At 37.4% G+C, this 26,115-nt stretch overlaps 1 protein-coding gene across 2 annotated transcripts; it reads left to right on the top strand.

Annotated features, from left to right (window-relative positions):
- Nucleotides 1-25,210, top strand: si:dkeyp-27e10.3 (UPF0606 protein KIAA1549). Of its 2 annotated transcripts, XM_048156487.1 has the most exons (22): nt 4-481; nt 1,551-1,775; nt 8,113-9,423; nt 9,949-10,037; nt 10,121-10,295; nt 10,612-10,742; nt 10,907-11,093; nt 11,186-11,245; nt 11,598-11,752; nt 11,833-12,010; nt 13,930-14,114; nt 14,960-15,165; nt 15,591-15,718; nt 16,853-16,867; nt 16,954-17,180; nt 17,356-17,585; nt 17,665-17,806; nt 17,886-18,239; nt 18,330-18,382; nt 19,669-19,796; nt 19,873-20,027; nt 21,474-25,210. In XM_048156487.1, exons 2-22 carry the CDS (start codon nt 1,652-1,654, stop codon nt 21,702-21,704), a joined length of 4,464 nt encoding a protein of 1,487 aa, XP_048012444.1. In that variant the 5' UTR covers nt 4-481; nt 1,551-1,651; the 3' UTR covers nt 21,705-25,210. The 2 variants fall into 2 exon arrangements, 1 of the variants encoding a protein (XP_048012444.1); XR_007179609.1 differs by lacking the exons at nt 19,873-20,027; nt 21,474-25,210 and having other exon boundaries at nt 1-481; nt 18,330-18,461; nt 19,669-19,798.
- Nucleotides 25,211-26,115: the final 905 nt, after the last annotated feature.

The raw sequence follows: 26,115 nt of genomic DNA, 5'->3' as shown, positions 1-26,115 counted from the left end.
ATACGTTTCATATGAATAAATTCAAGGGGCGGGTCTTTGCCGAGCGCCGCAGATATCGATAAGGCATAATTCTCCTCAACGGAGTGTTTTATGCCGAAGAAATGGACACGGGCTGCCAACAATACCTATTAGAAGCGGCTCACGTATTTATTTAAGCGCTGCAATTTGTCCAGCGTGTTTGGAGGGGAAGGGATCTTGGGAAATGGGCCGTTCATGGGAAGAGCGAGACCGTTGTAACCGTTTCTGCACAATTATATCTACACCGGATACCGGGAAATGAACCACGCTCGAGCAACGAACTGGATACTGTCTTTACGAGGAGCTGTCGGCATAAATATATGATATGTTTCATCCGATTTGATTCCTTGCACTGATAACATCGATATTCTCTATTTATGGCCGTTCTGTCATCTTGATATCGGGTGTGTAAAGGGGCGCGCGCGTGAGCCGCATCCGCGCGAGGTGCATCTCAACATGACAGGTAACGAAAATGACTCCGATGTACGGTGCCATTCACCCTCTGTATCCTTGCATGTCAAAATTCCATTCAAAATACCTCAAATATGTAACATTTGATCTAGGGTTTGAGGAGATAATGCCGGTATTTGCGTCTGAAGATGCTGTTTTTCTATTTTTGACCCTGTGCATGCGCTTAGTCTTGTTCCTACACCCGCCCTTTTCCATCTGTACCGCTATTTATCTGCTTCAGATCATGCTCCTTATCTATATACCTGTCTGACATGATGCGCGTGATATTAACCTCACGGGAGCCTTGGGCCGCGCGCACCAATGATCTGTCGTTATAACCTACATTCCCACAGTGTGTATATTCACTTTGTGGCATTATAGGTTTGCATGGCATTGAAATAAATGAAAATTAACATGATGCATGTGTGATAGATAGATAGATAGATAGATAGATAGATAGATAGATAGATAGATAGATAGATAGATAGATAGATATGGCAGGTCTTAATATATTAATTCTGCACAATTTTGCTTCTAAGGAAATATTTAAGATATTTTACTTGTGTTTGAGCTTTTTATGAGTTAAAAAGATTGCATTAAAACATTTGATGCTAATGCTCTAAAAAATTAGTATTTGAAAACAGAAATTGTACACTATTCATCATAAATTATCTGCCTGGGCGATGCATTGTTCTATTACTAATTATTATGGACAAAATACAAAGAAAAAAAATGACACTGGAAGAAAATTGTAAAAAGTTCAAGTTCTTATTGAAATCATTGACCTTTTGACACAGTTTAAGATGTTTCTGAGATCTCTTCTGAAAGTTTTAACACAGTTCTTTTTCTCAGAAGAAACATCTTCACAATATACAACATATTTTACAAGAGAATATATACATAGTATAGCAGACTGATGCTATTTGGCAAGAATGGACCCTAAAAAAAACAAACTAAAAACTGATTAATTGATGTTGGGAGGATGATGATGATGATGCCTCCAATTCATCTTATTATGAGCACTGAACTATAGGGATTTAGCTTTACTAGTCTCTAACAGATTATGTTTCCCCTTCTCACAGCAATGTATAGAGGAAGGATACCAAGCGGGAAGACCTGTGGCTATCCGGGGGACATTTTATCAGGGTCAGATGGCCTGTCTTGAATAAGAAACAAGCAAAAAATGGACAGCTCCAATTCAAGGATGGTCCTGAGGAGCTCACGGCGTCTGCTGGGATGTTGTGTGCTTCTGCTCATGACCGTGATGCTGGTGGGCTTCATGCTGACGTCCAGCACAACCGTGGCAGGTATTTCATCATAGAGTGCATTGAAAGTTTGGCATTGCTTTTTGTCACTTCTGTCACATTTAATTTGGTTTCTTTGAACCTAGTGTGAGTCAATATCATAAATAGTATGTCTTTTCAATCACAGATGATCTGAACGTCAGAGTAATGGTGGGCGTTTGTACGAGTGATGCTCTCTTTGTGTGAATGACGTCTGTTGCAGTTAGAGGTGCAGAATGAATGGGATTCACAGTGAATTGTATTGAGACAGTTTCAACATTGAAGAAAGCGAATATCTGCCCACACAGTGACTTCTTGGATTGATATATGCTTGAAATTACATGCAGAAATGGTAGTTTTGTTTATTTTTTGGTTACTTTATTCTTCTACTTTCTACTTCTATTCTGCTTTACTCATTCTTTATTGGCATCAATAGTTCCATCAAAGAACCATTAACATACATGGAACCTTTCCATTCTACAAAAGGTTCTTTACTGTGGAAAAAGGTTCCTTAATTTATTAAAATGTTTGGTAACACTTTAGTATGGGGAACACATATTCACTATTAACTATGACTTTTGCCTCAATAAACTCCTAATTTACTGCTTATTAATAATTTGCAGTGCAGATGTTGTAGCATTTAAGTTTAGGTATTGGGTAGGATTAAGGGATGTAGAATAAAGTTATGCAGAATATGGCATTAATATGTGCTTTATAAGTACTAATATTATTTAAAGTGGGAAAAGGTTCTTTAGATCATCAGGGGTTTCCAAACTTTATTGTCAGACAAACCTCTTAGATGTCAAATATTTACCCCTTACAATATTTAGGTTAATATTTAAATGATTTAACAACACATTTGCATGTTCACTGTTCTCTGATGCTGATAATAATAATTAGTAGTTGCAGTGTTGCCAAGTCCGCTGTTTTCCCATGGAATTGGGCTACTTTCAAAGCCATGGGTTGTTTTTCAAGTCCGCGGGTTGAAGCGACCCCAAATAGCTTGATATTTAGCACCTGGAATGCGAATTTTACCAGGGGATCCGGCCAAAAATGTGGATTTTACCCCCGGAGCACAATTGGACTAGCTTTGCAAACGTGAGTAGTAGTAGTAGTAGTTCTAGCAGTAGTAGGATTTTAACTCTAATTTAAAAAAATAAAAGCAGAAATATATTACTGTTGTAAATTACACATGTACTAATAATTATTATTTGATAATTATAATAATCAAATGTGACTAGATAATTATTTAATTAGACTATAGAGTTACTTAATTAAATTGCAGCCTTTGATTTGATAATCGCACTAAGCTATATTGCGATTATCATGCAGCTGCATATATATTTTTTTATTTTACATTCAATATAATTAATTATTAGTTTTTCATCAACTTACAAACCTCCTGCAGTTCCTTCACATACCCCTGTTTGGGATGTTTAAAGGGTTAGTTCACCCCAAATTGTCATTAATTACTCACTCTCATGTCGTTCCAAATATTCAGAACACGAATTAAGATATTTTTGATGAAATCGGTGAGCTTTCTAGCCTCCGATAGACTGTTTAATGGTCTCCGCTGTTTATGTTGTAGACACAGTGCAGCACTTCCGATAATGCCGACTCATTGTTGGCCGGCTCCTGCGTCAGCATCACACGCATGAGTCGTGCTGCTCACGTGATCAGCGTCAGCCAATAATGAGCCGGCGTTATGGCTTAGAACCTGGAAGCGCTGCACTGTGTCTACTACGTAAACAGCGTAGAAGAATGACGCGAAAGAGAAGAAATTGTTGAATAAAGTCGTTATTTTGTTTGTTTTTTGCGCACAAAAAGTATTCTCATAGCTTCATAAAATTAAGGTTGAACCACTGCAGTCACATGAACTGTTTTAACAATGTCTTTACTACCTTTCTGGGCCTCGAAAGTGGTAATAACGTTGCAGTCTGTCGGAGGCCAGAAAGCTCTCGGATTTCATCAAAAATATCTTAATTTGTGTTCCGAAGATGAACGAAGGTCTTACGGGTTTGGAACGACATGAGTGTGAGTAATTAATGACAAAATTTTCATTTTGGTGTGAACTAACCCTTTAACATGTTCTTTACACAAAGACAAAAACCTGAAAGGTTCTGAATGTTTTTTTCTATGACATTTGCTGCAAAAAACAGCATTTGGAACCTTTATTTTTAAGATAGTCACTCAGTAACTGGAGATGTGCTGTGGTTGCGTTTGGCTGACAGCAGGCTGATTACCGTGAGCGTGTTTACGCAGGTTACACATCACTGTAAGACACACACACATAAACCCAGACAGATGGATGAGTGTCTCAACACTCTCTGTAATGGAAGACGCAACTTTCAAATGCACGTTTGCTCACCCACTTCATCAAATACTGGAAAGGAAGGGGGTTTATTAGGAGTCATACACCCTGGCAAGCCCACAGCTGTGATGGAAGTGTGTCCTGTGGTGTAACAAGCCCCCCATTAAAGCCATTGATCTTGCGTTGAGGAGTGGAGTCTCTCTCTCTCACACAATCTTTCTCTTTCTGTGGCTCTGCGGTATCTGATGGTCGGCATTGATGATTGGATTTAGTAACATCAAAGCTAAGTGGACTTCGGTCTGTAATAATGTGCTGCTATTCATAGACGCAGTTTCTCCTGTTTTCTCCTTTATGCCTGGGAATCTGTGTCAGTGTAATCATTGTACACGTGTACGTGAGCGCGTGAGCTCATTCTGTCGGTGTGAGAAATGCCTGTGTGCTTTCTCCGCTGCGTTTGTAGCATACTGATGAAGCGGTCGGCGTGTGACATACTCCTGCAACACACACACATGCAACACGCAGCATCACCATGGAAACACCTCGCCTGACCACGCCACAGAGCCATTCATAGGATGTGTGAGTGTGTGTGTGTGTGTGTGTGTGTGTTAGGGTCTCTCTTTCCCCCTGTGTGAAGTTGTGTTCTCCACCGGGGATGCTCTGACAGTTAACCGAGTCTGAAGTTAATTACTGAAGTTATTTCGCATGTCGTTCCCCAGTGGTTCGTCCTGCAGTTTCAACACGCATACATTAGAGCCTTCATAGATGAGATGATGTACATGACCAGATTTCAAAAGGGATAATTTACCCAAAATTTTAAATTCTGTCATTATTTTCTCACCCTTATATTGAACTTTCTTTCTTCAGTGAAAGAAATATTTTGAGGAATGACTCTGTGTTTTAATTGTCCATATAATGAAAGTCAATGTGGTCCATTCTTTAGAATATTGTCTAATACACAATTCTTATATTTTCCTTATTTGTCTAGATTTTTACTGTAGTGAAGTTACAAAAATTTGCATATTTGCTTATTTAAATGATGGGGAAATTGAGAAATTTACACATGAATAAGATCTAAACAGTGTTATTTTAGTATAATTGAGATAATATTATGGTTTTTATTAATATTTTGAATTTTTTTTTTTTTTTTTCAAAAAAAAAATTATGCCCCTTTCACAAGATGAAATATAGGTCTCTGGTGTCCCAAGATTGTGTCGGCGAAGTTTCAGCTCAAAATACCCCACAGATCATTTATTATATCTTATCAAATTTGCCCCTATTTGGGTGTGAGCAAAAACACAGTTTTTGTGTGTGTCCCTTTAAATGCAAATGAGCTGCTGCTCCCGGCCCGTTTTCCAGAAAAGGGCGGAGCTTTAACAGCTTGTGCTTCGGTTGCTCAACAACAACAAAGCTGGAGAATCTCCCGCAGCCAAAATGACGATTGTCAGTAACGGTGTTCAGCCTTACATTGTTCAAAACGGAGTCGGACACTGATGGAGAGACTCAGGAAGAAGTTACAACTTATAGAATGTTTCTGGACTTTTCTGAATGGTTAGTGGATAATTAGCTGGTGAAGTGGATTTACTTATTGTAAAGTTTACGAAAGTTATCATGAGCATTATAATGTTTGAAGCAGATATCATAACAAATGTCAGTAGACTGGGAAGATTTCAAAACGCGCGGTTCATTCATAAATTCGTAAGATCTTACCTTCATGCTGTGGAAATACAAACCGGAAGACAGAACACAGGGAGAGCAGTGCTGAAAAGGGACGGGGCTACATAAGGTCTATAGGTCTGGTCAAAATAATAACTCTTCTATTTTAACCTCCGTTGTGTCTTTTCAATTCAGTGGCTATTTAATTTTCTTTGTGTCATTGTCTAGGTATAAATTATCACCCAGATTCTTGCTGAAGTAGACGACATTGTCACATTTTGCACTGGTCAAGATGGACCAAGTTTGGTCCAGAGATTATAAACATTATATAGTTATAAACTACAGCTACATAAAATATAGCAACATTTGCTGTCTGGTGGTTGGCACACAGCTCCAGAAATATTTAATTTTTTTAGCGTTAACACTTAGTGTCATTATGACTCGCTAAACAGACGGATTGCTATTTTTGACAAGTGTGTTTTAACAAGATGGAACAACGATATTTGGCCTGAGGAAACATGACAAGGCATGTCTATGTCTGCCACTGTCTGGTGCCACCATGAAGTTTTGAAGCTATTCGAATTCGGTTAAAGGTTCATCTTTGCTACTGTATATGTGATGTTGATTTCTTTCTCTCTGTGTCCTCAGCTAGTATGACACACTGGCCTACTAATGTCACTCAGCTGTCCTGTACTCCCCTGCTCCCCCACACTGTGCTGTTCAATCAGCCTCATTACCCACAAACCCTCTGTTCTACCCTCAGTGGCCCACAATGCCGATGAATCACAGTCACATTAATAAATGGGCAGCTCTCATAGGCAGCCTCAGCACCATATGGCTCGTTGAAATAAAGAACGGTCATTTAAAGAGTCAACAGTGTCACATTTACTGCAATAATAAGACTTATAATATGAGTTTTAGTTGCACTTTCACAAGCTGCATGGACAGTGGCCACTAGATGGCGGTGTGTGCATCCCAAAATTCAGATTATGGGTTTTTAAATGGTTCTTCCTAAACCATCATCTGTATTAAGTAACATTTTGAATTAGCTTTATTTTTTATATTTTCAGTTTTCATTTCAAAACATTATTTTAACCCCATACAGCAAGTCTGGAATTCATATGCTGTAAATACATAATTGAGTAAGTTGTAATATGAAGCATGTTGAGGCAAATATAAGCATCACCATAATGAAATATCGATAAATATCAGTGCTGTCAAATCGATTAATTGCGATAACATAAAAGTTAGTATATATATATATATATATATATATATATATATATATATATATATATATATATATATATATACATACATACACACATACATACATACACATATATTACTTTTACACATATATAACTTTTATGTTAGATGTGATTAATCACAATTAATCGATTTGACAGCACTAATAAATATACTTCTGTTTCAACCATGTGATCAAAAAGACTTCAGGCCCTATCATACACCCGGCGCAATGTGACGCCAGGCACGACACAAGTGTTTTTTACTAGTTTCAGCCCGACGCAGTTATCATTTTCACATACAGTACCATGTTGTTTAAATAGCAAATGCAATCACACCCATCTGTTCGTCCATGGGCGTGCTGGTCTGAAAACGAGGTGTGTTCAGGCGCATTGTTGGCGTGTTGCTATTTTGAGGTAACTGAAAACGACTGCGCCATTGACCAACAAAAACCTGGTCTAAAGTCAATAGCCCAATTTTTTTTTTTTTTTTGTTATTTAAAGGGCGCGTTAATAATATGCACCCATAGGCGAGGCACAAGACACGTATACTCTGCTTGTTACACACACAGGGATTCAGCAGCACACAAACATGCCAAATATTAAAAATAAAAGGATTATAATGTAAAAAATTATTATTGTGTACACAAAGATAAAAATGCCTACATGTCATAATGGATAGTTATTGCAGAAATTGCAGTAATGATGAATGAAATTGGCTAATTATTTGACCAATCGTGGCAATACACACATGCATTTAAACTGACTCGTCAGGTTGAGGGTGTCTATATTTAACCATGTAAATATTAATCCGCCATGGTACAAGTGCACTTGGCTTTTAAATGTAGATTTAGATTGATTTAAATTAACTACATTAATTTAGTTGAATGTAGATTTAGATTGATTGATTTAGATCTTACATTCGCTTTAATACTCCTCCACAGAGCTAGTTCCTATAGAGAAGTTGTTAAAAATGACTGTGTCTTTGGCACAATCTGGGCTTTCCCTGTAATGTGTGTTATGAAAGATTTGGATGAGGTATATTTACAGTCTGTCCTTCTGCTGTTTGCAAATATTGAATTTCTTGTGGTTTGGTTGTGTGCCATCCTGCGGAACATTCAAACTTTACTTCTTTTTTTCCTTTCCTAAGTGGAGCTCCCATCCAACATATCTAGAAGGAGCCTCAATCAACTTCCAACAAGAACACGTTCACCTCCTGCCTTATCTTCATCTTCATCATCATCTCCTCAGCGTTCTGAAAGAAGCAGGCGTCCAGCTCACACGCCACCAGGTGCCAAACATCCCTCGTCTCCTGGTCACCATGACAGTGCCTCCAGCATAGATCCCACCCCGTCCCTTGGCTCCGAAGGGTCGGGTAACTTAGGCGACGGGGCCCAGGGCATCCACTTGCTATTACGGCCCCCAGACCTTCTAACGCCCAGCCAGATGCCTCCTCTCCATGGCGACAGACCGCCTACGCCAGCCCCCCCGACCCTAGTGCCACCCGAAGACCTGTATCCCGCCCACTCCGCGGAGGTGGACTGGGGTTCCGGAGACTACCTGGAAACTCTTACATTCATGGGATCTGAAGGGGAGGAGTTTTCTCTCGTCACCACCCTCCCTACCCATGGATACGATCCGTATGATTCTGACGATGATGCCACAGTCAGCTACAACACAGCTTTCCCCTCTCGTCCCATACTGCCTCTCTCGTCCAGAGACCTCCAGCCCAGCGCGACTGTAAAATATGGGACTAACTTAAGGACGGCCCATCCTACTGATCCCCGCCTTCCATTAGCTCCTGACTCTGCCCACACGAGCGATATGGACGATGATTTGGATTTCGATTGGGCGGAGCTTTTTCCCATTGAGCCGACTGAAATGCTGCTTCCCGATATGAACAGTCTGGAATACTACAACACGTTGCAAGCCAAAGAGAATGCTAGTATTGCGAGGAATAGGACACACCCTCACATTACTCCCACGCACACTGTGGGAACCCCCCACACTACCACTGCAACTTTGGAAAAAGTCCCCGATCATATTGACCTGACGGCCCCTCAGCCCATCCCATCAGTGACCCCAACTCCACCCCAAAAACCTATGAAGCCTCCAGTCCCATCAACCACCGAGACCCAACGACCTCCTGAAGCCCCAGAGAAGGGTGTTCCTTCCATACCCACTTCCTATTGGGGCAAAACCCGGCCGTCAGTGCCACCACCTCCACCCGGCACCTCAGAGGGTCCAGTAATACAAGCCGTCACGCTGAAGCCCCCTGCTACGAAACCCCGTACGACCACCACCAAAACTACAACTACAACTAAAACCACAACTACCATGAGCCCCACCAGCCTCTCCACCAAAAGTCCACCGCCTACAACTCCCAGAATTCCTCTGTCCATCGCACCCCGACAGTATGTTTGCAACATTACCAAACCGGACATGTACCTAGTCCGAGTGGGTAAGACAACAAGATATTTTAATTTTGAGAAATTAAGCATGCACAATATATCGGTATCATATCAGATACTGGCCGATATTAATTTTCTCTATTTTTGCATTTAGTAAATCACACTAATAATTTAATCATTTAAATTTAACACTTAAATAATTTAACACTGTTAAATGTAATTTTTAACATGTTGTGATGCCTAAATTATCTTGTAGAATTTATTATTATTATTTATTTTTTTGTATTTTGTTTATTTATATATCTTATATATAATTTATAATAATTATAAAATAATAATATAATATAATATTATAATATAATAATATATAATTATTGTGCACACTAATTCCCTGTTTAGTTAATCTTTAAAAACAGTAATAATTTAAATGTAATACTTAAATAATTTAACACTGTTAAATGTAATCCTTAGCATGTTGTGATGATTAAAAAAAATTGTTTTAATTTATTTGTATAATCATACTAAATATATATATATCAATCATCTCTTATGGCCTTCTTGTGTGACTCCTGCAGGCATGCCAAGTGGGTCGTCCGTGGCATTTGCCAAAGCTCATGTGCGGGAGATTCTTCGACGAGAGTTCAACCGTTCAGTTGAGCTACAGGTCAGTAGCTCAAGATCACATCAGATCACACATCAGCATTCTATCTATAGGATCAGTGATATCAATCTGTGCTGTCCATCCAGGTCCTCAAAGCCCCGCCAAATTTCATCTTCCGGGCAGTGTCCGGTCCACTAGTGTACACTGCTATGTCCGTCATCAATGCTCTCCGCCAATCAGCACACAGCACTTCCTCTTCTACCATTCTATCCGTCACAACCATATATGCAGTGCCCGATTACAAACATCAGGTCCACACAGGTGAGAGAGACACAAACATATAACCGATATAACCAATGAATGACATGCTCATGTGTGGTTAAAGCAAAAAAAGGAAACATAAAAGTTTGTTAATTAATACATTTATTTTTTATTTAACATTATTTATGAGCAATAATTATAAAATAAATTATGTAACTTTTTTAATTAAATGTTTAATTATAAAAAATAAATATTTTAATATTATTTAATATTTTATTTTATTTTTAAAATAATTTAAACATAATATAATAGTATAATTTAAATATTGTATTTATATTTTAAGAATGAGTGTTATATTAGTTTATTTTTCTTGCAGTGCTGCAGTTTGTCCCGAGTCATGTGGACGTGCGTCTGTGTAGCTTCAGTGAGCGTGTGGAGAAGGGGCTACTCATGGCGTACGCGGAAGTACGCAAGCGCTCGCAAGAAAATGGAAATTTCACAGTTCATGTATGTAAATCCTTTAGAACAACTGGCAGAGGCGCATTCAAAATAAAACACACTGTTCTTTCATGAAAAGCATGTCAACAAAAATATATTTTTCTCCTTTAGTATAATTCTGTATATTTCATATTTAAATTGTATTGATAATGCTGTATCATTGTTTTGTCTAGATTGTGAATATCACTAGTAGCCTTCCTAAGGGTCAGCGGCAACAGAAGGCTCCGGTGGACATCACCTTTGCGGTGCGTGATTCCCAAGGCTTCCTAACGGGATCAGACGTGAGTGGCCACATGAGGCAGCTCAGCGCTGTGGAGTTCAGCTTCTATCTTGGTTTTCCTACCCTGCAGATCGCTGAACGTGAGTGACATATATACACACAGGCTCTTTGTCTTAATTTATTATAAACTTATTCATTGATCACATATTTTATCTCAATTTTTGTCTTCCAGCTTTTCATTATCCTGAACTGAATGTGTCCCACCTTTTACGCACATCCTGGGTGAAAACAGGTATGTAATATAATAAAATATTAATTGATATTAATAAGTATTAAAGAAACAATATTATTTTTGAGGCGAGTTCTTATGTTATAAATCTTATAAATATTAACACTAAGTTATATAATTAATGAATGAATGAATTAATAATAATAATAAATTAATAATTAATTAATAATATAATAAAATTATAATATTTTTTTCTTTGATTATTTTTTAAATTCAGTATGATCTAATCTTTCTCGTTGTGTAATGGTACAGTTAATTTCAGCACCTATAAATGTTTGTTATACTAAAAGATGGCAGGTAGATTTATAATAGACTATAAGTTACACATTTTCTTTTTTTTGTGCATTTGCTCTAGTTTTACTGGGTGTGTTGGACCAGCGTGTGAATGAAAGGACCTTCCAGGCCAAAATGGAGAGGCGATTAGCACTGCTGGTCGGAGAGGGACTTGGGATCGGGGTTAGCAATCGACGATGGAGAAGAGCTACTAGTATTGGCAACAACAGTGTACAGGTACATACCAACACACAAGTGTACACGCTTTTTCTGTCCTTCCCACACATGACATAAGTATGAACCCTGGTGTGCCTCAGATTGTTCGAGCGTCCCGTCTGGATGGCCCAGACTACCCACTGGAGCTGGTGTATTTTGTGGAAGCAGGGTCAGGAGAGAGACTGCCAGCCCAGGCCACTGCAGCCATGCTCAACAGACTGAACCTGCAGAGAGCTGCCATTGTACTGGGCTACCGAGTACATGGAGTTTTGGCCACACGTGAGTCAAAATTTTATAGACTAGGAAGCGTCCTGACATGGATTTTTTTATTATTTTAATATGTTCCTTGAGGATCACTTATAATGTTAATAAAGTTTTTGCACAAAAATCTAGAGGTCACTCTTCCTCCAGAAATCCGTTACCGGAAGCCAGTGATTATAGTTTATAAAGTTATAAATATGGATATTTTTCTTTAAAAAAACCATTGCTTCGCTTCAGAAGACCTTTATTAACCCCCTGAAGCTGTATGATTACATTTATGATGGATGGATGGATGGATGGATTTAAAAAAAATGGTACCATTTACTCCCATTATAAAGCTTGGAAGAGCCAGGATAAATATATAATTCTCTGATGCGATTCGGGGGCGCGATTGAAAATAAACCATCCACTTGATGCCTCGAGACTTCTGAAGTCTGTACACCAGTGGTCTCAAACTCCCGGCCCGCGGGCCATTTACGGCCCGCCCACCCCCTCTACCCGGGCCGCAACTGATCTCAAAAATAAAACATAATCCGTCCCGCTAAATTATTATTATTATTATTATTATCTAGTTGCTACCTGTCTGATATGCAAAGAAAAAGTCGCCGTTCTCTGGGGGTATTCACATATCGCGTCACATAAGTGGCCGCGCCGCATTCTCCTTCTTTCCAAAGCGCTTTCGCTCCAGTGGCGTCTGTCGTTGCTATGCAACCATGAGCCGCGCTGGCGTCGCATCTAATATGAGCGTGCTTGCCTAAATTACAGTAAAAGCACTTGACTTTAAGTCACGAGCGCCGATTTAAACCACCGAAACGCGTCCGATGCAGCCATTAAACGTTACCGATGCTCAAACGGCATCTTGGACAAATGTGTCTCAGCTGTGTGAGCAGAAGCGCTGCAGGTGTCTGTCAAGAAACAGAAGAGTGTACAAATGCATTCAGGGATTGTATTTGTTCAGTACAGTGTTGTTCAGTGCAAGATTTTAATGTTATTTAAGCTAACATAAAGTAAGGGAAAATACTTCCACTAGATGTTAAAAACTAATAATGTATGTAACAATGAGAGATTTTTATTTTTTGGCAAAATAAAGTTGATATATAGCTCCAGTTTTTTTGTTTATTTCTGACCCCTCGACGCCACATGTGTTACTGGTTTTGTTTCTAAATTACTGATTTTTTTATTCCATGCATCTTGTTGTTGATGTGAGAAGTCGCACCAGACTATTTCAATTAATAGTATTATATTAGTAGTATTATATTAGTTTATTAGTAGTATTATATTAGTAATAGTATTATATAATTATATTACACTCTGTAACAATGAGAGAGACACTGCTGTTTACATTTAGTATGGTAAATAAAATATTTATAGTATAGGTATAAAAATATTTTAGTAGGCCTAATGAAATTTGAAGTAAATGAGAAATAATGCAAAGGAAAGTAAATTTTCTGAAATGTTGCGCTTTCTTGCACTTGAAGGTTAATATGGCCCTCCTATGAGGTGTCAATCACAGAAACGGCCCCCCGCCAATTTGAGTTTGAGACCCCTGCTGTACACAAACAAACTGCAAACAAACGCAAACAAACTGTTTAAACAGGACATGTCAAAGCGAACGTTCCTTTACGCTTCTATTTGTCTTATTGTGAGCAGACTCAAGCATCCATGTTTCCCTGTAGAGGCAGACATATGCAAATGTATTTGCCCATGTGACATCAAAGATACCACAATATCCAAACAAGCCATTTTTGGAGCTTGGTTAAATGTTTTTTTATAATGAAGAGGACATTTTAAGCTAGGAAACTTGCAGGATGTTTTAATTGTACAAAGACCTTCTTTATGTTACAAGCTCAAGTCATGACCCCTTAAAGACAATTTTTAATTAAGCAAATAGGATCTTATGATCTTTTTGTGCTAAATATCACCTTACTCTGTTTCAGCGGTGGAGAAGCTGGCCCTGGCACCCTCTGAGACTCAGCCCAGTAACGTTTGGCTGATCATAGGAGTTGTGGTCCCAGTGCTGGTGGTCATCCTCATCATCATCATCCTCTACTGGAAACTGTGCCGCTCTGAGAAGCTGGAGTTTCAACCAGACGCCATGAGCACCATCCAGCAGAGACAGAAGGTTTGGGTCACTTGAGCGTGTGTGTGAATGTGTTGCCCACTCGTAGATACTACATGTGAAGGAGGTTCGTGACTGTGCTCATTAGTACTCACCCATGTCAAGGGCTTTTATGGAAAAATGGGCTAGATGCAACAGTCAGTTTAGCATGTTGTATCATATTTATTAGTGATGGGACGATTGATACCGGGGCTTCGATGCTCCGACACAGTTTTCAAAGCACTATTGTATCACACACTGTACCGATGCTTGTATCGAAATGACAATACCGCATGATTGATGACGTTTGAAGCTTCGAACGTCATGCAGTATCGGAAAGTCGAGACAGCTGGTTTGAAAAAATTGGCACTTCAGCTGATACATAAAAGGAGAATGCATTTATGTTTTATTGCTGGGGTCTCAGAGACCCCGAACAGAACATAAGGGTTAAACAGCTCACCCAAAATATTTTTACATACTAACTACTCACATCATTTATGATCACATAATTGTATATTTTATATTATTGATCAATATGTGAATCTGTTGACACATGACACGAGTGGTGGTCTCATTGTCACAAATTAATTTAGATGAGATTACATCAGATTTGATAGAACTGATTCAAGACAAGAGTGATTCTGTCACGGACTTCCGAAGCTTTGGTCACATGCTTTTTCAAACCCTATCTGCTCAGCGATGGAGAAAACAAGTCTGACCACCAGATGTCGCTAATGCGCACTCTGTTAAAAGCTTCAAGTAATGAACCGGTTTTCGGCACAATTTGATGAAAGCCTCAAATGCTTCAGAAAGCCTTGGTTTCCCATCACTAATATTTATTGTCCATTCATGTGTGTTTGTGATTTTAGTTGCAGCCTCCCAGCGTTAAAGGCTTTGATTTTGCTAAGCTACACCTGGGGCAACACAGTAAGGATGACATCATGGTAATCCAAGAACCCTCCTCTTTACCTCCGCCTGTTAAAGAGGCCACGCCCTCAGAGGGCGGAGAATTGAACACTCCTAAATCGAAGAGCTCATCTACAAAAGCATCACGTGCAGCACGGAGAAGAGGCCGGTAAGGAACTGTTGATCATGTGCCATGTGTTTTGGATTGTATGTGAACAGGTTCTGTTTATATCAGTGTAGTTTTTATTAATATTTTAAATGATCTTTTTCAGTTTATTTGTTTAATTTTTAGTCGTTTTATTATGCGACTCTCTTTTTAATTTTTTTTTTTTATTTTTTTTTTTAATTTGTATTTTTTTTTAAGCATTACAATTTATGTTTCATTTACTCTTATTTCAGTTTTAGTTTGTATATATTTCCAGTTTGTAATTAGTATTGCTTCATCGTAAATGTATTTCAGTTCGTTTCCAAGGCATCATTTCTAATCTTCTAATATTTATCTAATATTTGTTTTATTTTAGCTTTTAGTTTTATTTAACAGTAACAACCCTGGTTCATGTGAGTTTTTAATCACACAACTTGTGTTTTTGTCAGATTGTCTCCATCTGATGGAGATTCATTAGGAAGTGAAGCATCCAGCGGTAGAGAATCAGCTGAGGAGAGCACCAGACCTGCTGTGACGCCAAGTGACTGCAAACCCCAACATCGCAAGAGCAAACATGGTACCGTTAACACATTTAACGCACCTGCCCCAGACCTACATAGATCATCTTACGCTTCATCCAGATGATTGGTGAAAAACATGATGCAGGGCAACAATTCAAATTGATAAAGAGAGCCATTTACTTCAACACTGAATGAATCGGACATTTGAACGAATCGAATAAATGACTTACTCAATGGTTTACCCATTTAGACATTTTCTGCCACCAACTGGCAGTTTTAGTTTCTTATTTAGAGTACCATTTAATTAAAATTAATAAAAACACATTAATACCCATTTAAAACCTATTATCTGTTATCTAACCTATATCTCATTGCATTATTTATGCCATTGTAATTGCAGTGTAAATGATTCATGCCACCTCTGAGCTGCAGTCACAATTTGAAGAAGTTTTTGTTTTTCATGAGACTGACTTTTCCTACTTTTCCATATATTAGGGAGTTAATAAGTGCTCCTCTGCCGTCATCTAGTGGTAATGTCTTTGTTTTGGTTCATTGCATTTCATTCATCTTTAAACTTTTAGTTTTACAAATCATCACATTAAAAATAACATAAAAATTTGGTAATATTTAGCACTTTGAACTGCAGGAAAAGTGTGAAGCACTGTAAAAAGTTATTGAAAGTGGTTGAATTTTACTCTCTGAAGTTTGCATGAACACTGAAATGAATAATGTAAAAGCATTTGACTATTTCTGCTACAATACCATGGTTTCAGTAAGCATTACTACATTAAATCTATGGTGATTTGTGGACTGGTGAGCCTTAACTTGTTCGTTCATAGCACAGTGTTTCTCCTGGTTTCCATGTCAGCGCTATTTGATCTGATAATTGTGGTTTAGAGCAGAAAATTCTGCGCTGAATTTGAATGCTTTCCACTAGATCTCACAGCGATGTTATTAATTATGCTGTGAATTCAAACGCTTTCTCACTGGATCTCCCAGCGGTGTGTAGTAAGCAGTGTCACGTGATCAAGATAGGCACGCGAATACCTGTTCTGCACTTTGGAATGATTTGGAATGTGATAGGCTAAATTCAATTACATATCAAATTAAATGAATTAAATATGTCTATCAAATAAAATGAATGAAATTAAATTTCTTTCTCTCCTCCATTTATTCCCATGGTTCAACAGCAAAAAACAAACTTGGTAAGTTTCTTGACCCACAGTCATTTTGCATTCGCATATTGTTAGTTACAAATGCGTGACCTTTGACATCTGGCCTTGATGTTCAGGTACTCAGCCTGGAAGTGGTGTGGATGAGCAGTTGTCCTCATCATCCATATTTGAGCATGTGGACCGCCTGTCTCGAGGTTCGTCAGATGGAACACGCAGAGTGTCCAATAAGATACAGCTTATCGCCATGCAGCCCATGCCAAGCCCGCCCTCCCATCCACATAACCAAGCCCTGAGTCCGAACCTGACGGACAAGATGCCTGACGGAGCAAAGGTCAACAGTGAGGTTAGCAAACAGGCTCACATCTTGCACACACACAGATACAGCATTCACATGATGTTTAACTTGCATAATGTGACATATTTTGCAGAATATTCATCTGTGAATTACATATGACTTGATTTCATGTCATCTTTAAGAAAACATTCATAACTTATTCCCATTCTTCCAACTGACTCAGATTCAAGTAGCCTTAAGGCATAAATCCGAGATTGAACACCATCGCAATAAAATCCGCCTGCGTGCCAAGAGAAAGGGCCACTATGATTTCCCCTCCATGGAGGACATCATGGCAGCATTCGCCGACAGCTCCGAGCAGCAGCGAGTGTATCAACAAGCTCAGGAGCAGATACACAAGATCCTGCATCCTGAGGAACACACACCTTCATCGTGCGGAGAACCACGCAAAAGGTCAGTGTAAATAAATCTTAGTTGCACTTTCCTAGTTTGTTATCTAGGAAAGTGAATGCAATTTGTTTGGGAATTGCAGTTCCAGAGGAAAACGCTCTCCCAGGCACAGACAGAGACAAAATTTGAGTGGAAGCGGAAGTCTCAGAGACAAAGATCGCCTCATTACTGACGGAGATGCCACGTACAGGAAGTACCCCGGGGTGAACAATGTAGCCTATGTGGTAGGACACACACATGCATATATGCGATTTCACTGAACTAAAACACGCAAACTCACCATCACCAATTCTCTTCCTGTAGTCCGATGCAGATCAGCTCCCAGATGCAGAAAGCCCTTCTCCTACTGATGAGGTGTTTTTGGACCCTGGATCACCACCATCTGGCCCCGCCCCTGCTCCGCCCAGCTACGTTCCCCCTCAGCCAACCATCGAAGAAGCCCGGCAACAGATGCACTCCTTATTGGATGATGCTTTTGCTCTGGTCTCACCCTCTTCTCAAGGAAGCCCCGCTCCTCTAACGTTCACTGGCGTTACTGCGGTCACTGGCGTTGGAGGAATCAGCCCCGGTCAGCCCTCCAGCCCGTCCTCACGCCCTGCACGCCAATGGGGCTCCTCTTCTTACCCAGCAGCCCCTGCACACAGTCCTTTCTCTGCGGTGAGTGACTGTGGATATTTGAATGATAGAATTTGAATGCAGCTAATGTGAAATTTCATGTGAAATATCTCTTCTCTCTCTGCTCTGTAGAGGTATGCCGAATTAGGAATGTCTCCCACATCAGTCCAGGGTTTATTGCAGAGGTGAGGAGGATTCTGGGAGGTTGTATGGAATAATCTAACAAGAACAGTCAGGAGGAAGGAGCAAACAGCAATTTAATATGTAAACATTATAAAGAAGGATTATGTTCCTTGTTAAACAAAAATTATGCTGATTATGCAAAAAAAGGCCTATTATTACTTAGTTGGATGATGCTCAGTTAAAAAATATCAATAAAAACTTTCCAGCACATAGTTTTTTCACAAAATAAGAATGAAGATTTTTCAAATTATATATATGCAGTAACAAAAGCAGTAAAACGTTTTCAAAATGTAACATTTAACTTACAATCTGCAAAAGAATTGGAAAAAAAAGTTCAAATAATCAATTTAATGTCAAGGAACTTTAAAATAAATAAGTACAAATTAAAACACAAATTTTCTGTTTGGATGTAGTAAACCACCCACAGATGTAGTAGAAAACATCTGGGTCTTCTTTGATTAAAGGTCCCGTTCTTCGTGATCCCATGTTTCAAACTTTAGTTAGTGTGTAATGTTGTTGTTAGAGTATAAATAAAATCTGTAAAATTTTAAAGCTCAAAGTTCAATGCCAAGCGAGATATTTTATTTAACAGAAGTCGCCTACATCGAACGGCCAGTTTGGACTACATCCCTCTACTTCCTTCTTTAATGACGGTATACAGATAAGTAAATGGCGGTATACAGATAAGTAAATTATGTGAAAAATACAGTTTTTTTTACACGCGAAACGTGAACACATGTTATATTGCACACTATAAACACAATCAAAGCTTCAAAAAACCACGAAAAACGGGACCTTTAAGACTACTTGATTTTACAAATTGTTGTCAAAAGCAAAACTGCTATTAAATGCACATCATATTTTGTTTTTTAGAATCAGCACCCCAAAATTAGTAAGAAACAAGTGTGGGATTTCTTGAATTGTTTGGTATTTTATTCATTATTTCTTTCTCCCTGATTCTCACAGAATATATTTCCATTTATTTTATTTAAAATGTATATATTTAAAATTAAATTTAATGCACATCGTATTTTGTGAGAAAGTGTGATGTGCTAGAGCAAAACAGGCACTTTTTTTTTTTTTTTTGTAATTAGTAAGAAATTTTAAATTAGTAAGAAACAAGTACTGGATTTCATTCAGCAAATATGATGCAAGGTGGTGTTATCAGAGCAAAGAACAAGTCTGAGTAAACGAAAAACAAGCACGGCACTTTGTCTTCTAGTGCTTATCTATTAATCAGTTTTAGATATAATATTTACTTAGCAGATTGTTTGTATAATTTTCACAGGCAGGCGCAAGGCTCTGCATATCTGGCATCAGCAGAGATGCAGTCAGATCCTGGATACTCCAGCAGGGGGCAGTATGGAGAAGAGATGCCATCGTCTTCTCGGCCACGACCCGTAGGGGGCAGCACAGGTAAAGGTCCTATTAGTTAAAGGTCCTATTTAAAATGTGGTTTATGTGCTATAATTGCTATGTATTGTGTGTGTAGGTGCACAGCTGCATCAGCTGACACAAGTGGGCTTGTCAAGTCGGATTGGACTGTATCCTGGAGTTGGCCGTAGTGTATCTGGACCCTCGGGATCAAGCTGGGCTCAGTACCGTTCAGATGAGGAGATCTCCAGACCAGGATCCAACAGAGAGGCTGTAAATCAAACATGCATATTCATAATAACGTTTTCAGAATTGTACTAGTAAATATAATAGTATGTCATTCAATATGGGATGTTACAAAATCCCAAAACTGTGCTTTTCTAATTCCAAAGCACTGCATACATATATTTATATTTTAATTTTTATATATATATATATATATATATATATATATATATATATATATATATAAACACTATATCTATATATATATACAGTACAGTCCAAAAGTTTGGAACCACTAAGATTTTTAATGTTTTTAAAAGAAGTTTCGTCTGCTCACCAAGGCTACATTTATTTAATTAAAAATACAGTAAAAAACAGTAATATTGTGAAATATTATTACAATTTAAAATAACTGTTTTCTATTTGAATATATTTCACAAAGTAATTTATTCCTGTGATGGCAAAGCTGAATTCATTCTAATATGCTGATCTGCTGCTCAAGAAACATTTAATGTGTACAATTGTACAAAATATTTGTGTACAATATTTTTTTTCAGGATTATTTGATGAATAGAAAGTTCAAATGAACAGTGTTTATCTGAAATCTAATCTTTTGTAACATTATAAATGTCTTTACTGACACTTTTGATTGATTTAATGCATCCTTGCTGAATAAAAGTATTCATTTCTTTCATTTCTTTTCAAAAAAATAAAAATAAAACTTCTTACTGACCCCAAACTTTTGAACGGTAGTGTATAATGCTACAGAAGCTTTGTATTTCAGATAAATGCTGTTCTTTTGAACTTTCTATTCATCAAGGAATCCTGGAAAAAAAGTACACAACTGTTTTCAACATTGAAAATAATCATAAATGTTTATTGAGCAGCAAATCAGCATATTAGAATGATTTCTGAAGGATCATGTGACACTGAAGACTGGAGTAATGATGCTGAAAATTCAGCTTTGCATCACAGGAATAAATTACTTTGTCAAATATATTTATATAGTACACAGTTATTTTAAATTGTAATAATATTTCACAATATTACTGTTTTTTACTGTATTTTTAATTAAATAAATGTAGCCTTGGTGAGCAGACAAATCTTCTTTTAAAAACATTAAAAATCTTAGTGGTTCCAAACTTTTGGACTGTACTGTATATATATATATATATATATATATATACACACTATATATATATATATATATATATACACTATATATATATATATATATATATATATATATATATATATATATATATATAAATTAAAATATAAATATATGTATATTTCCCCTGAATTGTTGGTATTTTATTTATTTCTCTCTCCCTCTGATTCTCACAGAATATATTCAAACTTAATTTATGTAAAATATAAATATATTCAAATATATACATATTTATATAGTGCAAATTTAATTGAATTTAAGTTTGTGTTTTTCCTGAATTGTTGGTATTTCATTATTTATCTCTCCCTCTCTGTTTCTCACAGATACTGACATTCCCAGAATACACTTCATCACCTGTATTCCAGATGCCCAGGACGTCCCTGCAGGATCCCACGACACCCCAGGCCCACCTGGAAGCCTCGAGCGCGGGGTACATTGGCCCTGAGGAGCGTTCTCCACCCCCTCACTCCTCTGCCTCTCTCATCAAGGCCATCAGGGAAGAACTGCAGAGACTTTCTCAGAAACAGGCTGCTGTTGTCAGCTACCACAGTTGAGAAAGACCATCCCAAAACCCCAAACCCCCCGATGTACCACATAAACAACCTCACAAAAAATTCCAACACAGCTCGATGGCTGAGAAACTGCTTTCCTCAAAACCCAAACCAAAATCTTCAAATTCAAGTACGGCTGGTCTGTTACATATGAAGAAGTACTAGCAATCATCCATGCTTGTATTGGCAGGAAAAATCCACAATTGAAATTTCACTGCTGACATGCAGAAAATACACTTAAATACTCTCTCCTATAATTCACAAAGAAAAAACTCACCCTAAACGTCATGTCCAGACTGTTTAGAAAAATAGACAGAGTTGCCCCATATTCAGACTCTCAATTTGCATGCTGAGAGCTGTGAACCTTCGAGACTTAGTGCTGACTGTTGCTAATGTGAAAATCACTCCCATTCAGTTCCATGTCTCTCAAAGTGCTTCCTTCAAATGGGTCATCTTCGTGTCTCCGGACTTCCTCTGGTGCTAAAAACCATTTCTGGGCTCTGCCACAATACCACAAATCAGCCCTGATCAAAAACTCTGAAGTGGCATTCTTTTATCTTTTACTTTTTTTTCCCGCTGTCCAGTTCTGTCCATTTATTCAAGACGGCTTATCAAACGGAAACATGCTCTGTTCCACAACCTAGTGAGCTGCCCTGAAAAAGGTAGCCAACATAATTATTTCCCTTATAAGATACCTTATGAAGTTTCAGCCAAATAATAAAGCAGAATTGCATGAATTCTTCACAGAGAAGGCAAACCAACAAGCATGGTGGACGAGGCAAGAGAAATATCAATTATAAAGTTATATTTCATTCGATAATGTTTATAAAAACTATAAATTAATTATTTTACCCAACATTTGCGAGTTCTGTGTATTTTTATATTTATTATAGTGTCATGCCATTAGCTTAGAAAAATGCTAACGTCAAAGACAGGGCAAGAGAAATGTCGGTTATAAAGTTATATTTCATTCGATAATGTTCAACTTACAACTCGCAAATGTTGGGTAAAATAATAGATTTTAAGTTATGAACGTTATCGGATGAAATATTACTTTATAACGGACATTTCCCTTGCCCTGTCTAGACCTTAACCAAAGACTTTGCTTTAATGTTAGCATGTTGATACACAAATCAATTGCAAATCGAGTCATCCAACATAGTGTGTTCCAAATGAGCCACTTATGAAGCTCCATGATAATTGGGATGCTGCCCATGTAGGCAGTGCGGCAGCTCACTAGGCTTTGGAACAGAGCCATAGTCTGTCAAGGTCTTCAGGTCTTGCCTTACATTTGAGCTCTGAGTACTTCAGACTCTGCAGGGGAGGGAAACAGATTTAGTTGGGATTGTGAACAGTGAAGTTACTCTGCTGCGTACTCTGAGTTTTTGAGCCAGCCCACATGTGGAGATGATCGACAGGCGGCCTCAGTTGCCGACCAGCATGGTTCCCATGCCGATAACATCATATTACTTTGTCCAACCTGTCTGCATCTGAGGAAAGGTATCAAAGCAAACATTCACGATGCCCGTGTGTATTCTTTTGAGCTCTTTTTGCCACTGGGTTATGAATGTTGGCTGTCCAATCAGTTCAATGTCTTTGTAAAGTATGGCTGAGGTAGTTTCTCAGATATTAATTTTGCACATTTTCTCATCTTTGCACATTCATATCATAGTGATAATGGAAGTCAATCAGTTAAAGAGTTTATTGTGGAAAAGAGAGACAACTATACAGTAACTATATAAATATATAAAGAAAGATATGAGTTCATATTCTATACAAATATATATATATATATATTGCATATTAATGTATCAACTCATTGAGCACAATCTGATTATATGTTAGATTCTCTGTTAAACATATTAGATTGTATTTATTTTTTATTGTTATGAAACGTATTGAAGATGTGGGAAAAGTGTTGCTATGGGACATTTAAAAAAAAAAGACCAAATCACTGTTGAGGCATATAGTTCCTTTAGCTTCGTAATTCGGTCTCAATGTATTTTCATGTATATGGTCATGTGGATTTGCACAGAGGTATTGTAAAGATTCCTTTAAGGAAATGTGTTGAGGTTAAAGGCCTTGTTCTGTATTTCGTTTGAATTCTCGGTCCTATTTTTCCTCTATTTATTTTTTATCTTTTTATTTCTCTTTTCTCCTCGGTTCCCACACTCATGGAGAATAAAGTGGCTTCAAAAAAGGTCATGGAAAGATCATCAAAATTTCTGGAATTAATATAATATTTTCTAGATTTCAGGGTACATCATATATATCTAGTAAATATTTCATTATCTCGAAATTGGGAGTGCAATAAAAGGATTTTAAAAATCCGTATCCAATAATCATGGCTATAATCAATAATGAACTAATTGAATGTCATAAAATGTATTGGCCAAAAGGTGTGGAAACCCTGTCTGTCTTTTTAGTTTTCTTTTCTCTCCTTAATACCTGTATTTTCTTACATCTAGACTTTTCCTTTCTTCATTCTTTCTTTATTTCTATCAATCATGTAGACTCCTGGCAGGCCTTAAATTGGTACGCATGTGAAGTGATGGATTATGCTTTATTTCTTCCTTGTTTATTTTGTGTGATTATGTCTTGATGGGCATGCAAATAGTCTTTAAAAATATTGAAAAATACTACAAACAAGCTTGATTGAATTTAGCCTACTTTGAAAGACTAATATGTAATGGTTCATTAGACAAAAAACCAATGGTCAAAGCACAGAAAAACCATCCTGATCATCGAGAAAAAAGAAAAAAAAAGAAATTTTCAGTATTTTGTCATTTTTAAACCTGAATAATATTTTTGAAAGTATTTGAAAATCAATATTTATGACTAAAATATATCTCATAGAAAGAGTATTAATGTGTAAATGGACATTTCTCCATATTTAAATATTCAGTATGTAGTCCACAGTTGACCAGTATGAGGCAAACATCATTGGTAGACGCCCCTTTTCCCACTGTGCAAAGACCAACTGGGATTTTTTTATTTTCTTTCATTTCTTTTTATTTTCAATTTTGCAGATTCCCTAATGAGAAGTGTACGCATATAAAAGACTAAGTTGTGAATAAGTGTTATATTTACAGTCAGTTGATTAACATGGTGCTATACTCAATACACTCTGTGTGTGTGTGTGTGTGTGTGTGTGTGTGTGTGTGTGTGTGTGTGTGTGTGTGTGTGTGTGCGCGCAATAGTATACCTCCCCCTGTCCCTATGTCGGTGCCATAGAGGATGTTCTAGGAATGTAAACTAAATCTTACAGAAAGTTCATTTTTTGATTCATTTAAACTACCTGAAATCTAACAACATTTTATCATCTTTTTTTTGTTGTTGTTGAAGATGCTAACACCATCTTTGTGATCCTATCATGGAGGTATATATGTATATTTCTCTCATTCTGTCTTGTTTCTTTCTCTCTTGGTCTCTGCGAACTGCATCCCAGTATTTGATGTTTAATGTCTCTATATTGTCGTGTAAATTAAATAATAAACAATGTGCCGTCAGGTATGTCTCTTTTGTGTCAGTGCTGGGTGGTGAACGTGATTTCACCAAGTACAACATGTTTCTGGATCAACATTCCAATCATCCAATCAGATTTGAGGGACAAGTTTACCATTTATGTCAAGTTTAGGTTTACAACCTGGGTTAGGTTCTTCCACAACAGTGTTATTCAACTATCATTTCCCTCTGATTTTAGGGATAAGTTACAGGTAGGGTTAGGTTTAGGGGTTGGGAAAAGGTTAGGACTAAATTTTTGGATAGTAATGTTGTTCCAGGATCAACAGGAACATGTCTTACTTGGCAAAATTACGGTGACCCATTAGTTAACTACATTAGTTAAAATAAACTAACAATGAACTGCACTTAAACCGCAATTATTAATCTTTGTTAATGTTAATTTCAACATTTTCTAATACATTATTAAAATCTTGTTAACATCATTAGTTAATGCACATATGAACAACTATTTTTTATAAACTAACGTTAACGAAGATTAGCAAATACAGTAACAAATGTATTGATCATGGTTAGTTCATGTTATTAATACATTAACTAATGAACCTTATTGTAAAGTGTAACCAAGATTAATAATCCAAATCTATTTAAAGCTAAATCGATCTTGTAATATGTCCACAAAATGAATCCCAACTGGCAAGTGGCAGTTAACAATTAAGCTAAGCCACTTCCTGATTGATTGATTGATTGATCTGTCTGTATAGGTATATATTTTGTAAGAAGATAATAGATCAAGATACAGATATGATTAATAACGAGGTTTCAATAAAAAAAATAAAATAGGCCTAATTATAACAGTGAATAAGCAGTGATTTGTTTACTTTTCTGTATCCACATTAATTTAACATTTAATTCAATAAGACTTGCCTACCTAAATAGAGAACTTTCTCAA

The sequence above is a fragment of the Megalobrama amblycephala genome, linkage group LG14, assembly GCF_018812025.1.
Source record: "Megalobrama amblycephala isolate DHTTF-2021 linkage group LG14, ASM1881202v1, whole genome shotgun sequence".
Taxonomy (NCBI): domain Eukaryota; kingdom Metazoa; phylum Chordata; class Actinopteri; order Cypriniformes; family Xenocyprididae; genus Megalobrama; species Megalobrama amblycephala.
This window is presented reverse-complemented; position numbering and strand designations above follow the sequence as displayed.

Excerpts from the sequence above, each read along its gene's own strand:
- si:dkeyp-27e10.3 (XM_048156487.1), top strand. The coding sequence starts at position 1,652 with ATGGACAGCTCCAATTCAAGGATGGTCCTGAGGAGCTCACGGCGTCTG. Across the intron at positions 11,094-11,185 it reads TACCCTGCAGATCGCTGAAC|CTTTTCATTATCCTGAACTG; the intron begins GTGAGTGACATA and ends TTTGTCTTCCAG. Across the intron at positions 18,240-18,329 it reads CACACAGTCCTTTCTCTGCG|AGGTATGCCGAATTAGGAAT; the intron begins GTGAGTGACTGT and ends TCTGCTCTGTAG.